Source organism: Pseudorca crassidens, chromosome 1 (genome assembly GCF_039906515.1).
Source record: "Pseudorca crassidens isolate mPseCra1 chromosome 1, mPseCra1.hap1, whole genome shotgun sequence".
Taxonomy (NCBI): domain Eukaryota; kingdom Metazoa; phylum Chordata; class Mammalia; order Artiodactyla; family Delphinidae; genus Pseudorca; species Pseudorca crassidens.
This window is the reverse complement of record NC_090296.1, coordinates 32,789,158-32,805,765: the sequence shown is the minus strand read 5'-3', so window position 1 is coordinate 32,805,765 and position 16,608 is coordinate 32,789,158. Positions and strand designations below refer to the sequence as shown.

Sequence of the window (16,608 nt, the reverse complement as noted above, 5' to 3'; positions counted from 1 at the left end):
TGGGAGGCAGTGCCCCCTGGATCTTGACACTGTCTGACCCTGAGCAACGTCAGGACTTGGTCTGGGGGCCTCATGAGTCCCTCTAACAGCCAGTTTTCTGGGCTCTCTTTAGGCCCGATCTGTTTCTCTGGATAAGCTCAGGAATGGCACTGTCTTCTGTGTGTGGGATCAGCCGTGTTAGGGTTCAGCCCAAGAAGAGCCTTCCCCGAGGAGTCTGTCACGTATGGGTGGCATGTCCTACTTTGGCTTATTCCGACTCTGAAACCTGTGCCTGGGTCTCGACTCTGTAGGGCTTGGGGGTACCTAGGATCTAGAAGAACATTATCTGTGTGTGAACTGTGAGCAGGAGGGTTGTAGAGACTCAGCACAGCCCTCGAGGGCAGGGACCGTGTCACTGTGGCCCTCACTGCGCCCAGTGCCCAGCACCAAGCCGGGTCCATAGAAAGGTTAGTAAATATTTATCCCATGAATGAATGCGGCAATTTGTGGAGCCAGGATACAGAACTACTTTGCAAGTTTTGATTCACTTTGCAAGGAAGGAAATGCAAGGACATTTTTGTTCTAAAAGGCATCTTGCAGGAATGATGGGAGAGCAGATGGCCCTCCCTTTCCCTCCCATACCTGAAGCCACAGCTGCTTGTCCCCCCAAGGCCTCATTTTTAGCCATGGATTTTCACTCCTCCCCCATCCCCACAGATGACAGCATACTCACCACCCGTCATCACCCTGCAGTGTGATGGTTGATGCCAGCTACATGTGTGCCTTTGGAAGGCTGCTGAAGGCTGCTGGCAAACCCTGTCACTGCATCGCTTTGGACCGGAAGATTAGAGTTCGTGCCGATGGGTGAGATTCAGAGTTCCTTCAGTCGGGAAGGCTGGAGACTGGCTGGGCCACCTGAGCTGAAGCCGGAGATGCCGTGGTGACAAGGCTGTTGCCTGGAGGGATGCTGCTCTGGGATCATCCGGCCCAGCATGACACCCCGTGGAAAGGATGCTGAGTTGTTCTGTGTCTTCTTTACGAGAGCTGTGTGTGTGGCGCAGAACAGGAAATCTGATCAGACGCCAGGAGATAAAGAAGCCCAGAGGAAGGCACCCTGCCCTCCCACTCCCAGCTAGGGCAAGTTTCTCCCAGTGCCTGGCCTGGGTGGACCTCTGGCTCTCAGGCTTTGATGATCCTGAGGTGACACCAGAGCTTGGGCTAGAGTTTTGAAGGCAACTTTGCTTAAGAGGCAGGCCTGGGTCAGTGGAGTTTTGTGTGTGCTTCCCTTTCAAACTCCCTTGAAGCAAGCATATTGTAGGAACCTTGGAAAATAAAGAAAAGTGAAAAGGAAAATACCGATCAAACACATCTATATTCCCAGCATTCGGAGATAGCCACTGTTAACATTTTGGTGTATTTCCTTCTATCTTTTGTCCTCTCTCTTTCTCTCTGTCTCTCTGGAGTGGAAGGAAGATATACCTAAGTACACTTGTGTACATGCATGTATTATGTATATGCATGTATGTATGTATATATACATGCACGTTTATCTGTCTCTCTAGTATTATCTATCTGCACACACACATATATGTTTGATATTCTACTTTGGTTTTATTTCACTTTATATTGTGAGCATTTCCTTGGCCTTGAGACCGCCCTTGGGGCCTGGATTAACAGTCTTTAGTGCGCAGTCTTTGTGGGCACTGTACCTCACAGCACAAAGGAGGAGTCCCATTCCCTGGGAGTGGGCCGGCTTGCTCTGTGGGCCCTGCAGGCTCTGCTGAGTAAATCTAGCCTGCCCCTTGCTGCCTCGTTTCCACAGGATTGCTTACCTGATGGGATCTGCTAAGTGCAAAGGTAGATGTCCTCTCAATCAGGTCACCTCATCCAACGTTTGAGGGAGATCTGAACTTAAGGGTTATAAATGTCTGGACTAAAAGAAAAAGGTCCTCACAAGTCAAATACAAGTTTTTATCCTTAAAAGAAAGACTTTCTCTGTGCCCGAGACCTAAAAGGGTTGGAAAACGGAAGAACCATTCTTTCGGTCTCTCTCTCTCAGGAATGGGCTTGTTCTGGGTTTCCACTCAAGACCATCCCTGCCTGTAGAATTTGACATGGTTTTATTGACTTTTCCTTGGCCCAGTTTGGGCAGGATTTCTCTCCTGCCCAGAACAGCCTCAGACTTGTGTGAAGTAAGATGTGAGGCCGGGCCCTGGACAGCAGTAATTAATCCTTGTCTGAGCTACGCAGTGGGGATTTTCAGCCCGAGACAATGTGACAGCATCAGGTTTAACGTGGCACATGGCAGTCCCACATGGGCCCACCTCTTTCTTCTCTTTTGTCTGTGAGTGACTTTAAAGGCATTGGGTGTGTGTGTCTATGCTTGTGCGTTTGGTGTTTGGTGATCTGGAGGCCAGCATACTGCAGCAGGATCTCAAGATGACAGTGGAAAGAGCAATAAAAGGAAACACACAGTTTAAGCACACACAGCCCCGACATAATTCGATGACATAGCAAGACTGGGATTTCCTCTTCTGTTTGTTTTAGTCTGTACTTGCTCAGCTCTCATCCCCAGGGCTTAGTGCTGTAAGGGAGTGGATTTCCTCAAGTGCTGTGGATAAAACGTTTCTTCCTCTGTTATCTCCCTTGTCAATATAAATTGCTCCACTGTGTAAGTAGAGACGAAGATGCGCCTGTGTGTATATGCCATCGTATCTGGCCCAAGCGAAATGGGCATTAAAATGACATTTTCCTCCGCGATAATCCCGTGACATTGAAAGTATACCAGTTTCTCCATTTAGTTATCGTGGAGCCATGGAATAATTCCCAGGGGCTGGGAGGGTGTAATACTCCTGCCTCTCCTTCCCGTTATGTTTATACTTTGTGTGGAAGCCTTTTATCTTGGGTGGGCTGTGGTGAGGCTCTTTGGGGCCCTTCTGTGGTGATAAGGGGAGCAGTAAGTGGAAAAGGCTGGAGGACTCACTGCAGAATAGGCAAGTGGACAAATATCTTCTAAGGGCAGAAAACTAACAGCAGCAGCATCAAGAATCCCAAGTGGCGGATGGTGAGGGCTAAAGGTGGCCCTCTAGCAAGATGAGGAAGGGAACGCGGCCAAGATGAGGGTCTGTTTTTCAGGTTAAGGGGTTCAGTCCCAAAGGGGGCTTTGGGGCCTCTCCACCACACAGGATGCTGCGGGCTCTCGGTGTGAGGGGTGTGGACAGGAAACATGCTGGTTGGGGATCTCACCTGCACAACTCACCCATTGTCAGGGGGAGGGGACCAGGAGTGTCTGATCGTGACCTCTCTGGGTGCAGGAGTGTCTGATCGTGACCTCTCTGGGTGCTGTGGGGTTCAGTAAACAGTGTCCATTCCCCTCCTATGGGGAACATTTGGTGGTGTTGAAGGACTTACAGCTGACAGCACAGAGCAAATCCACAAGGAGAGGAAAACAAAGACTTCCAGAGTCATTGTTTTTGCACGTAACTTAGCTAGCAGCTTTCTCCCCTAATGTTCTTCACTCTGCACTCTCGAACCAGAGGTGGTAATTGCGCCCCGCAAAAGGGCAGCTGCCCAGCCCTTTCATTTGGGGGACTACCCGACTCCCACCCCTCTGTTCTGGGCTGTGTGTTAGTCGCTTTATTTTAGCCACATAATGAGGTACTGAGGCATTTTGTTGACCAGCCTGGGAGCCTGACAACCATATCCAGTGTTGCCATTTTGGAAACTGGATTTCTGGATGCTCAGCTGGCCTTTGCAAATTCTCCTTAAGTTCAGGCTGCTTGTTTTGACTTCGGCAGCCTGCTAAGTGGGCCTGCACTCCTTCTAGCGTCTTTCTTAGAACTGGTATTTCCAGGTCTCTTCTGTCTGTTGAGGACAAAATGGTGACACGTTGACCTTTCCTCCCAAATTGCAATGACTACAAGACCCTCATCTACTCAAACGGCAATTCCTCTCAGTCCCTTCTTTGGGGTGCTTTACATATTTCCACAAACTAGTCATAATTTTACCCTTTGCCCAGAGGAACCTCATTGCTGGCAGTGCCCATAATGAGAAGGCCCGAGTCTGTGCCAGTGGAACTATCTCCGGCAGCTGCCAGAGCTGTTGGTTCAGTTGCCAGAGCAGGGCTGGGTTTCAGGCAGAGATGGGGAAAGGTCCTGCCTCATTTCTGTGTCTCTTTGTCACCTAGGCCCTGAAATAGCTCTGTGTATTCCTAGAATCTCTCAAGGTGACCTGGAACCTCTTGAACACACCCTTCTCAGATTCTGCATCTCCTACTTTTCCCAGAATCTCACCCAGCCTCCTGTGAAAACAGTTCTGTTTGTGGACCTTGTCCTTCCAGCCAGAGGGTCTCAGTCACTGCCCAGCACCCAGCTGGGTCAGGACCAAGCCCAGTCATCTCTTACCATAGTCATTACCCCCAATCCTGACCAGTCTCCTTACTCATTCCCGTGGTTATAAACCAAATGTCACACATCACAAGGCATAAAATGCTACTAGTGAGGGTGGGACTGAGGATGGTGGGGCAGGGCCAGGATGTGCAGGAGTCGTGTCTGGGCCCCATCGCCACTAGCCAGGATGCTCAGTGATGTGTGAGATAGTTCCGTTCTTACTAATACCCGCTGGAAACTTGAAGCATGTCCCCGGGGCAGAGCCTGTGGGAGTGTCCAAGGATAACCTTGTAAGGAACCACTAGCCTTGGTGGAATAAATTGCTCTTGCCAGGTAGAGAGATAGTGCTAATTTAGCAAACGCTGACTGCCAGACGTGTGTGTCATTGAGATGAATTGGCACTTAGAGCAAAACAGGTACTTAAGAACACCTTCGCTGTCCTCTTTGCTTTGCATACCAAGTCTGAGTTCTCTTGTAATCCACCATCTCTTGGATGTACCCTGAGTACAAGACCACTTTGTTGTTCCTTGTTAATATCATCAATGTAACCTTTATTTTTTTCCGGGGCTAATGGGCTGAGAGAACTGAAAAAAAAAAAAATCTGGGTCCTGGAGAGCACTCTGTTTATTTGATTTGGAGAGCAAGGTGTTTTTATTTACACTGGTGGCAGAGTTTGAGGGATGCGGGGTGGGGGGATGGGCCAGTGACTTTCTCTATGCCCTCGCTTCCTGAGTTCCATTGGCTAGAATTTAGTGACTGGGGTCTTGCAAGCGGGAAACAAAAATAAATGCTTTGTGCCTCTGATCAGAAGGCTTGTCGCCCTGTCGGTGATCGAGGAGGGCTAAAACCTAAACGGTTTTTAAGCTAAGGGATTCCGCTCGTTCAAAGAAATATTTTCATCTCTACCTGTTCGCTGTGTCTCCTTCTTCCTTGCCGACACGCGTGCTTGTGGCATCCCCCTGCCCCGACCTTTCCCTTCCTAGCCTCGCGGAAGTCCCTCCGGGCTGTGATGGAGAACACAGAGCATCTCCACCGGGCCGCAATCCCACTCCCCACAGACAGCTATTTGGTTCTTGGTGCTTTTATCTCACCCAGTTGTCTCACGCAGCCACTTCCTTGGCTCATGTATGCCCCCTCTTCTCGAAATTCCTCCTGCCTTTATGTTCAGCTATAGTAACCCCCTAATCAGTCTCTCTGTTGTCTTTCACATCCCTGCCAGAGGTTTCTAAAGCTCACGTCTGATCTTGTCTTTTACTTTTTTCACTGGCTTCCAATTCTTTAAGGAAACAAAAGGCAAATGGGAGTTTTAAGACCCTCCATGATCTCACCCCAAACCTGGCCCTAAAGCCTTATGTCTTCCATAAATGGTCATTTCAAAACTATCTTTCGAATTTGCTTCTTTACTTTTGTGTACCTGTTGCTGTTGCTTAGAATGCCCTTAACAACCCTTCCTGCTTGTTGAAATCCTTTACCACCCAGTCACGGCCCCTTTTCTGAGAAATCCTCCTGCATCCTTGCAGTCTGCATTAACCTCTTGCTCTGACCCCTCAGAACATGGGGCCAGCTGCTCTGTCCCCAACACTCAGCATAGGTGCTCAGTTATTCTTTGCTGAATGGATGCCTCTTTTTCCTTCCTCTCCTCTCCTCTCCTCTCTCTCTTAAAGAGTTAGCCATCTTACATCTTGGACTTCCTGGCATCCCATTTTCAAATAGTCTATCCTTTTGTCTGTTTGTGACTTAGGCTTTGATTCCTGGTTGCTGGTTTTGAAAATGATGTCCTGATGGAGTTAGCTGTACACATGTCCGTCTTGGCAACCGGATCCACTTTTGGGGGCAGGGCCTTTGTTCTTGTTTATTTTCATAACCCCCAATGCACCTAGCCTGATGCCTGGTCATTGAAGGGGGTGGGAGGAGAAATCTCCAGAAACCTCTTTGTGTACCTATGGGAGGTCTGATGTTTTTCTTTAGTTTTGTGCTTTTCTCTTTTTTGTTTATTGAGATAGGATTTATACGCAGTACACTTCACCTTTTTTTTTTTTTTTTTTTTTTTTTTTGCGGTACGCGGGCCTTTCACTGTTGTGGCCTCTCCCGTTGCGGAGCACAGGCTCCGGAGGCGCAGGCTCAGCGGCCATGGCTCACAGACCCAGCCACTCCACGGCATGTGGGATCTTCCCGGACCGGGGCACGAACCCGTGTCCCCTGCATCGGCAGGTGGACTCTCAACCACTGCGCCACCAGGGAAGCCCCACTTCACCTTTTTAAGGTGTACACTTTGATGGTTTTTAACAAATTTTTGTAGTTCCATCACCACCATCATACTCAAGATAGAGACTACTGCCACCTCTCCCATTCTCTCATACTTCTCCCCCTACCTCCAATCCCCGGCAATCACAGATCTGATTTCTATCCGTATAGTTTTGCCTTTTCCAGATTGTCACGTAAATGGACCCAGACAGTATGTAGCTTTTTGAGTCTGGCTCCTTTCACTTGGAAGAATGCTTCATATTTTGGAAATCTGATGACCTGGGCCCTAACCCACACTTGATCTGTGCCCGCCTTTCTAATAGGCTGGCATGGGGCATGGTATGGGGGTGTGGACAGGGTCTGTGTGAGTTAGAAGCTTTACCTTTGCAGCCTTGTTAGTGCCTCTTTCCATCCAGGGTCCCAGCTGCTATGTCAAACCCACTGACCCTCCCCCACCCCTCCCCCACAACGGCACCTGATGTAAGACAGCCTTGTCCCCTGGGTCCTGCTCCATCATTCCTGTACTGTGGGGGGCGCAGTGGAGGAGGGAAACTGGGTGGACAGGCTGGGGTGACCACGAAATTCCTCCCTTGGGGAGGGGGTGGGGCTGGGGTGACAGGGGTCAGGCCTCTCCTGGCTAAAGCAACAGAAGTGGTTCCAGCTGCCAAACAGCTGGAGGGGGACGTCTGCTTTCCCTCAGCAGCGTGAAAAGCCCTTTAATCGGGCGTGCTGTTGTCAGGCCTCGCTCGTGGAGGTGTGGAGAAGAAGAGCAGACGCCGCTGATACTGCAGACCTCCCCTTCCCTTTGACCTCCCTTATCTCCCCTCCTCCATCTCCGGGAGCCCCACTCTGAGGCCGGCCCTGATCGAGGCCCTCCTTTGCACCTGTGTAAATGCCGTGGCTCTGGGGTCAGGGAAGGGTGAGAGCGAGCTGGCAGAAATGGGGATGTGGATTTTCAGGGCAGATGATGGATTAGATAGAGGGTGGGTGAGTGATGTTCTCATGTGAAACGGCTCCTTGTTCCCAAAGACACGGTCCTTGGAGAAAAAGACCAAAGTCTGGTTGTGAGGATGGTGAATCCGGTGACGGGAGGTGGACAGTGCCTGATTGGAGAGTGAGCGGCCGAGCTGCATGCAGCTAGACGTCTGGAACGTGGTTATCGACTTTTTTTTTTTTTTTTTTTTTGCGGTACGCGGGCCTCTCACTGCTTTGGCCTCTCCCGTCCGGAGCACAGGCTCCGGACGCGCAGGCTCAGTGGCCATGGCTCACGGGCACAGCTGCTCCGTGGCATGTGGGATCTTCCCGGACCGGGGCACGAACCCGTGTCCCCTGCATCAGCAGGCGGACTCTCAACCACTGCACCACCAGGGAAGCCCCTGGTTCTCGACTTTTTGTTCCAGGCACTGCTATTCCCCCTTTCAAGAGCAGACGTACCTCCCAGAAATGCTATTTAGTGCCTGAGGTCTAAAAACTTGAGCTGGACTTGGACTTACAAACATAACGGGGAAAAAAAAATCCCTCCTTGTGGAAAGCTCCCTTTGCTTGCCGAGTCCTCCTCCTCTGCTGTCCACCAGAGGGGCCGCCGCCAAGACCCCAGCCACTGATGCCAGAGCTAACAACAGACAGCCCCCAGCTCCACCCTCCGGGGCTCAGCGCTCGCCGTCCTGCCTTGAAGGAGGCAGTGAGGTGTAGCAGAAAGAATCTGGGCCACTGAGTCAGACTGAGAGGCGTGGTCTACCACTTACTAGCTCAACCTGGCCAAGCCTCAGTTTACTCTTCATTCATTCACTCAATAGATATTTATTGCATCTATTGGGCGAGGCCCCTGCTGGGCACTGGGGATCCAGCAGGGTGACACCCAGCAGATTGTGGTTCCTGCCTGCAGGGAGCTTTCAGCTTAGTGGGGAGGAGGGGCAAGGAACATATAATTAAATAGTTGGTTATTTAATTACAATCGTGACCCAGGCCACAGTGGAAAGTGCAGGGTGTGTGGAGGCTTATCACAGGGTCCTGACTTAGCAGAGAAGTCAAATGCTCTGAGGAAGCGGCATCTGCACTGAGACTGAAGGATGAATAGGAGTTTATGAGGTGGAAGCACAGTCCAGGGAAAAGGGCCCACACGTGCCAAATCCCGAGGCAGGAAGGAACAGCACGAGGGGGCCAAGGATTTCCACCCAGTTCGGGGGGCTGGCACTGGGGGCCTTGACCGTGCCCGTTACCTACTCAGCAGGCACACGGGGTAGGGCTCCTCCTTCTCTTCCTTCCAAGTAGACATTAGCAGATTGGGTTGGGACACTCACCATTATTTATAACATAGAATCACTATGGAAAAAATTAATTCAGGGTGTCAAAAATATGATTAATAAATGAATCTGGCTGTTGTTCTTACTCAAGTACGTGCATATGGTAGCTCAGAAAAACCAGAGTGCTAATCACATTGGCTGTTAAATTGTCAGAGTTTCCTGCCTTAACATAACTCACTTCAGGCTTAGCAACCTTGGGCATCTCAGATGACTGCCAGACTTATGGGTGACATGACTTATCTGCAGGGTGGTGGAAAGCCTTCCAAGGCTTTGTGAGGAAAATTCTCAGGCTAAGGCCAGTTTCACTGGGAATGAATTCTAGGGACAATTACTGATGATATCTTATGATGATACTGTGGGTATATGGATACTGTCTCAGCCACTCAGCTACATTCTCTTCGGTGACTCAGGGATGTTTTTTTTCCTTTCCTTAAATTCAAGGGGAAAATCCAATGGTTAATGTATGGCTTTCTTTATCTGATAGATTTTTCTTAAAAGAAAAAAAAAGGGACCCAACAGCTTCCATTATTCTATGCATTTGAGAGTGTTAAGCTTTTGGTGGTGGTTGGACAAAGAGTATCTCTTTTTATAGTAAGTGATAGAAAAAGGATATCTTTTAGGTAAGGTTTGATATTCACCCATTCATTCTTCAAACATGTATTGAACAACTGCATTGGATCAGGCACTGGGTTAGGCCCTGTGTACATAAAGAAGAATAAGACACAGTCTTTTCTAGACATGTACCTACATAAATGATAATGAAGTATATCAAGGGTTTCGATAGGCATATGAACACAAGGCAGCAGGAGCTCCAAGGAAGTTAACAGTAGTGTTTAAAACATGAAAGCATTTGCTTCTTAGGATGATGACTTCAGTGGCGGTGTGGAATTGGAACTTGGGAGAAAGTTTGGTGGCAAAAAGTCAAACATCTATACATGAGATTTAGGATTGAAAGAAGTCATCATGGATAAAAGAAGAAAACCTGCTGGAGAGAGAGGCCCAGCCAGGCTCCCTGCCACTTCAGGCACTCCAACTAGGCACCAGTGCCTGAAGTCACAGTGTATGCTCCAGGCCCCAGCCATGCTCCCAGATGAATGCAGCCTGGTTGTTATCTCAGCTGAAACCATGTGGATCAGAAGAACCTCCCAGCTGAGCCCAGCCAACCCAGAGAATTGGGAGAAACGATGAATAGTTTGAAGCCACTGAGTATGGGGGTGGTTTTTTTTTCCAGCAATTGATGAGTGAAACAAAAAAGTTAAAAGTGAGTAGCCGAAGCTGTGTTATGAATGAATTTATTTTAAAAAAACCCTCAAATTATTTGAGTTTGGCCTGTGATTTTTAGTCTGATATCATAAAGGGAATGCCACTTGCTCCTCCAACTTGTGGACCTCACACTTCCAAACCATTGCCCTGGTTGTAGAGTACAGTTCCTGCCCCCTCTTCTATACCTGGGAAAAATATAGATATAGGCATGTTTCCAGCAAGATGCCTTTTTAGAATTTTAGATGCTGGTGAAATCAGCATGGTACAGGTGGAAGTTAAGGCTGTGAAACCAACTCCCTATTATAAAGAATTGAACATCTCCTCCCAGATGGAACCTTAGGCTGCCTCTGTTGTTCCCTCTATTGTCATGGAAACTTGGCAGTCTGTCAAACCTAACACAGCTTGTGGTACTGGAGTGGTCTCCCTGAGCAAAAGCTGTGGCAGGGTTTACATTCTGCTCTTCTGGAACCTGAGGGCAAGGATCAACGTGTGCGCATTTCAGACAGAAGGGACTGTAGGTCTAACATTGATTTCATCTACCCCCACCTCTTCTCTGGTGGACACAGCCCCCGTCGGCAGCTCCCTTTTCCGGTAGGAAGGATGGATTGTTTTTATGTATTTCAAGTGCTTGTCCTCCTTTACAGATGCGAGCAGAACACAAAATGCTGTGTGTTTGCTTTGGAATCGCTCACTCCCCAAGGAGAGAGGGAGGGAATAGGAACCGTTTGCAAATGCACAATTGTCCCGGCCCTTTTCGTTTGGTTTCTGTATTACACAATCATACTTAACATAATTATTTTGTTTTTGTTGTCTTTTGGTGAGGAAGAAGGAAGGGAAGGGATGTGAGGATTTTTATGAAAATACTATTTCCTCCCCAGAGGGAAATGGTTTAGCGTCTGCCTCATCGGGGAGACAGCTTGCCTCTGCCCAGCACCAAAACTTTCCACCAACTCTGATTGCTCTTGAGCCCACAACAGACTTCTGTGGCCCGGGGGTTCAGTTCCAGCAGGGTGACTCAGACCCTTCAAGCTTTGTCTGTGGGCCGAGAGAAATGACCCAGTCATGGGAGGTCCTGGGTACTTGCAGCCTGTCCCTCTTGTCTCCAGAAGAGAAGAAAACTGTCTTTGTGACTGCAGGTGGACTGTGTTGAACTCCTGGGATGTTCTGCTGTTGAAACCCATAATAACGAATTCATGATTTCATGTCCAGTTTCCAAATGCAGATATTATCGCAGGATCTGCTTCTTGGTCCAGTCTGTCGTAGCTTGGCTCAACTAGGAGAAACTCCAGTGAGGGTGAGCCATTCTCTCCCCACCCCCCCCGTCCCTCCCCACAATAGCTGTGCTCGTCAATCTGGCAGCCACTAGCCACATATGGCTATGCAAAGTTAAGTTAACTAAATGCAACCAAAGATTTAGTCCTTCAGTTGCATTAGCTACGATTTAGTGCTTCATAGCCACACGTGGCTTGTGGCTTCCACACTGGATGGCACAGATATAGAACATGTCCATCACTGCAGAAAGTTCTTTTGGACTCTGTGGCTTTGTAGCATTGCTGAGTCCCAAGAATGAAATCTTCTCTTGGTCCTGTGGTATCCTGTTCCCTTGCTGCATGATCGATGTCAGGTTGCTTGTTCTCTCCACCCTAGAGTGCAAGCTCGTTGAGGGCAGGACTATGCTGGCTGTGTTCTGCTTCCCATGCCTTGCATGCAGGGGGCATCGTAGTGCTTGCTTGTTAAGTATAAAAGTGGATCAGTGGATGGCTGAACAAGCAGTGTTTGTGGACCCAAGTAATGCCCTAGGGTCCCTGGAGGTTTGGGTGAACGTATTAGGGCATAGTCATTAATGGACAAAGAAGATGTGGTGTATATATATATATATACATATATATACATATATACATATATATAATGGAATACTACTCAGCCATAAAAAAGAATGAGACGTTGCCACTTGCAACAGCATGGATGGACTTGGAGGGTATTACACTTAGTGAAATAAGTCAGTCAGAGAAAGACAAATACTGTATGACATCACTTATATGTGGAATCTAAAAAATACAACAGACTAGTGAATATAACAGAAAAGAAACAGACTCACAGATATAGAGAACAAACTAGTGGTTACCAGTGGGGAGAGGGAAGGGGAGAGGGGTAAGATAGGGGTAAAGGATTAAGAGGTAAAGACAGCTATGTATAAAATGAATAAGCTGCACAATATAGCCTTATAAATAAGGCTATATTGTACAGCACAGGGAATATAGACAATATTTTGTGATAACTATAAATGGAGTATAATCTTGAAAAATTGTGTATCACTGATTGTACACCAGAAGCTTATTCAAAATGGTAAATCAACTATACCTCAATAAAAAAAAACAAACCTCCATTTTATAGAACTCATTGTCTTTTTTGGTTCCTAAAATAGATACAAATTAGTCACCACAGATGATTGGAGATGGTCTTTAGCAACGGTCCTGGACTGTTTCAGAACTTTTTCCCTTGGCCTTGGGGGCCAGTCATTTCTAGATGGACCCTTTTGGGAGCTCTTCTGAAGCTGGAAGGATCTCCATGTGTGGAGACAGGTGGGGCTTCTTCTGAAGCTGCCTTTAACCTGTCTGTCTCCACGCAGTGTTCCCCTAGTTATGAAGCTGGTCTCCGGCAGAGCTGCCATGGCATCTCTGTTGGCCCAGGGCAGACCATTTCCAAACCAAATTTATGGCCTGTTCTTCAACACCACAGGGATGCCTGCAGCTCCCCTCTCCCATGAGCTGTGAAGAGACAACAGGGCAACCTCTTTGAGTTTGAAAAGAAACCGTGTCTTCCACAATTCCTCTTTTTTGAAGGTGAACAAAGCTGTATGAGGAGCTTCTCACAGTAGGTTTAAAGTGCCTGGAGGGCAGGGCTGTCTTATCTGATCTTCAGCAGTTGGTGTCTCACATGGAGTAGGCTCTTGGTAAACAGTTTTTGACTTGGGAATCCAGTTGTTTGTTTGTTTGTTGTTTTTCCATTAGAGTTTATTACAAGATATTGAATATAGTTCCCTGTGCTATACAGTAGGACCTTGTTTTTTTGCTTTTTATATAGTAGTTCGTATCTGCTAATCCCAAACTGAATCCAATTTTGCAATTGGGTCAGAGTTTCTGTTTGCAGTGTTACTCTGTGATAATTCAAGGCAGTTCAGTGTAGTGGTTAGGAGCGTGGCTCTGGAGCCAGGCCCTGGGTGTCAAGTTCAGCACTGACGCACACTTAGCGTACCCTGCCTCCTAGGGCTATTGGGAAGGTTAAATTAGTTAACGTATCGTAAGTGACGTATGATTATCAGCACTTATTATTATCACTCTTCAGACTTAAGGTCTGGCAACCAGATCCCTCTGTGACCAAGGATGAGTTCCTTGATTTTCCCAGGTGTTAGAAGATACGGGTATTTCTCTCCTTGTGTGATCGTGAGAACAAAGGGCATGCTGTTCCCTGGCTCCTGGGGATTGACATGGCAAAATAACTAACAAATAGGTCTTAAAAGCAGGGTCTGACTTCATGTAAGTAGCCCTGACTTCCACGGACCAGGAGAGAGTAGCGTGACAGCAGTGTCTTGATCTGTTCTTGGACAGCTTTGAGGCTACTGGTTGGCCTGCAAGCCAGAGTGTGAGAACACTGATCCCAGCCTCTGGCCGGCGCCTGCTGCTCACCAGGCAGAACTACAGAGCCAGGTCTGGCTGCATTTCTAGGCTGCAGACAGATGAGGAATGAGTTTGAGGGAAGAAGAGAGACTTCTAGTCCAGCTTTGCTGGTTGCAGCCACCTGGGTCCTGTGCGCATCCAGGTGCCCACAGCCCGGGCTTCCAAGCCTGCATCATTCAGCTGGACCTTTGGGTCCCAAGTTTTCCCTGGTGCCCAGTGGGTCGGAGGCTTAGAGGGCTGTAGTGGCAGAGGGGCCTGGGTTGGGGATGGAGAGAGAAGAGACTCACCTCTCAGCCTCGGAGATAACTTACGTTCTGAAGTGGAGCTAGGGCAAGAAGCTGTGGCCCACCTCTGCCCACCATGTAATGTGAGAGGGAGGGGAAAAGCTTAGAAAGGGAGATGGGGGGTGGGGTAGGGGAGTGGCCCAGTGATCCCCGGGGATGGCAGGAGCCTGGGACACCAGGCCTGTCACGTCACACCAGCTGGTTTGGAGGTAAATGCTGTGTGGGAAAGGCTGCTTCAGGGATGCGTTCATCCCACAAATAATCAAGTACTGCAGCATTGTGCTGGATGCTGGAGATGTATTCACGGACAGAAGAGACAGAATCCTTGTCTTCTTGGAGCTCAGAGTGGGGGATTCCATTGCTAATCAAATCACAAAATCAATTCATCATCAAACTATGTTATGAGCCCTGAAGGAAAAGTGTGGGGTGGGTGAGAGGTTATTAGAGGGGGACCTGTCCTCACCTGTGAGAGTCAGGGAGAACCTCCCAGATGAACCCAAATCTGAGCAGGGGTGGGAGGAAAGGGAGAAGGAACAGTGTGTCTAAAGGCCCAGGGGTAGGAGCAAATGTAGCCCATTTGGGAACTGGAAAGTAGGCCAGTGTGCCCGACCAGCAGGGAGCAAGGTGGGGACAGAACAGGAAGAGCTGAGGCCAGAGAAGGGGCCCCAGTGTCAGATCTGCCAGGCCAGGAGACCATGTGAAGGTCCCCAGGGACAGAGGGGCACCACTCAAGGGTTTTAAGCAGGGGCAGCCTGAGGGAAGTTGATCCTGTGCAGGGGTGAGTTGTGGATTGTATTGTCCAGTTATTGTTTTCCAGCTGTATTCTGCAGTTGTTAACAGGGCTTCACTGGGAAAGGGGTTCATGGTCAAATAAGTTTGGGAGATACATAATCACATATGCTCTTGATCTGGTTATCTATTGCTGTGTAACAAACCACTCGAAACTTAATGCCTTGCTGTACGCCTGAAACATTATAAATCAACTGTACTTCAATAGAAAAAAATTTTTTTAACTTAATGGCTTAAAACAACAACTTATTAACTCTCACGGTTCTGGCGAGTTGACTGGGCTCAGCTGGGCGGGTCTTGCTCAGGGTCTCTCAAGCAGTTACTCCTTTTCATCTCTGTTAGTTGCAGTCAGATGATTGCTGAGGTTAGACTCATCTGAAGGCTTCCTCACTCACATGTCTCTGTGCCCGTGTTGGTTGGGCATTTCTCTCTCCACTTGGTTTCGCCTCATGTTAGCTTGGGCTTCCTCCTAGCATGGCAGTCTCAGTGTTGTTGGGCTTCTTACGTGGTGGCTGGTTTCCCCCAGAGTGAGTGTTGCAAGAGGCCCGGGAAGAAACTGCAAGGCTTCATGTAACCTTGCTCAAAAGTCCCAGAACATCACTGCCACAGCATTTTATTGGTCAAGCAAGTTACTGAGGCTGGCGCAGATTCAAAGGAGGGGAATTAGACTCCACAGCTCAACAGGAAGAGTAGCAAATACTTTGCAGTATCTTTGGTATCTTGGTATCTTGATATCTTTGGTATCTTTAATCTGCTCTACCTCTTGGAGATTCATAATGCGTACGAATGTACCAAAGGCGTCTGGGAAGTTCTGCAGTAAAGAAAACTGTTTAACTCCGCATTTCACAATCTGATGATGATGATATATTAAGTCAGGAAATTCCTTTCTCATAGAAAATTGCTTAACTTGTATTCTGCCAGAGAGCAGTGGGCAGAATGGAAAGGTGATAGATCTGGGGGCTCAGTACTACTTTCTAATCAATAAAACTTCCCAGAGATGGAAAGTAGAGATTGCTAGTGAGTTCCTGGTTTGGGGAGGTACCCAAATAGAGCCAAATGCAGAGACCATCAGCATATGGACCAGGAGACCAACTGTCCCAATGGTGAAAGCTTGGGTTTGACCTCTGACCAATCTAGGTTCAAATTCACCACTTAGAGCTGTGTAAAACCCGGCAAGTTACCTCTCCCTAGCCTTCCGTTTCCTTATCTACAAAGTAGGTATTTCCTATTCCATAGGGTTGTGAGGATTAATGAGATCCTGTATGTGAATTACTGAGCACAGGATGCCTTCCTTGGTTAGCGTTTGTGGCTGCTTAGTTTCCTACCACTTCTAGGGCTTAATAACTTTCGGTTTATTCTGGACTTGCTTCCCAAGGGCAAACGAGTATTGTAAGTCATGGACTCATCCTTACTTTTCTTGCAAAAGTAACCTCTGTACCCTTTCACTGTTTTTCCAACCTAGTTTCTCATAAGTGACCGTGACCCTCAGTGCAACCTCCACTGCTCCAGGACTCAACCCAAACCTATCTGTGCCTCTGACGGCAGGTCCTACGAGTCCATGTGTGAGTACCAGCGAGCCAAGTGCCGAGACCCAACCCTGGGTGTGGTACATCGAGGTAGATGCAAAGGTGAGTGTGCACGTGCCCAGCAGAGGAGAGATACCTGAGCACCATGCTCCCTG

The 16,608-nt window shown here is 48.3% G+C and overlaps 1 protein-coding gene across 3 annotated transcripts in view; it reads left to right on the top strand.

Annotated features, from left to right (window-relative positions):
• SMOC1 (SPARC related modular calcium binding 1) overlaps nucleotides 1-16,608 on the top strand; it is a 156,682-nt gene that overhangs the window by 49,635 nt on the left and 90,439 nt on the right. For all 3 annotated transcript variants that reach the window (XM_067732057.1, XM_067732048.1, XM_067732066.1), the window contains exon 2: nucleotides 16,390-16,555. In XM_067732057.1, coding sequence (XP_067588158.1) covers nucleotides 16,390-16,555 — 166 coding nt within the window. The remainder of the gene's footprint in view (nucleotides 1-16,389; nucleotides 16,556-16,608) is intronic.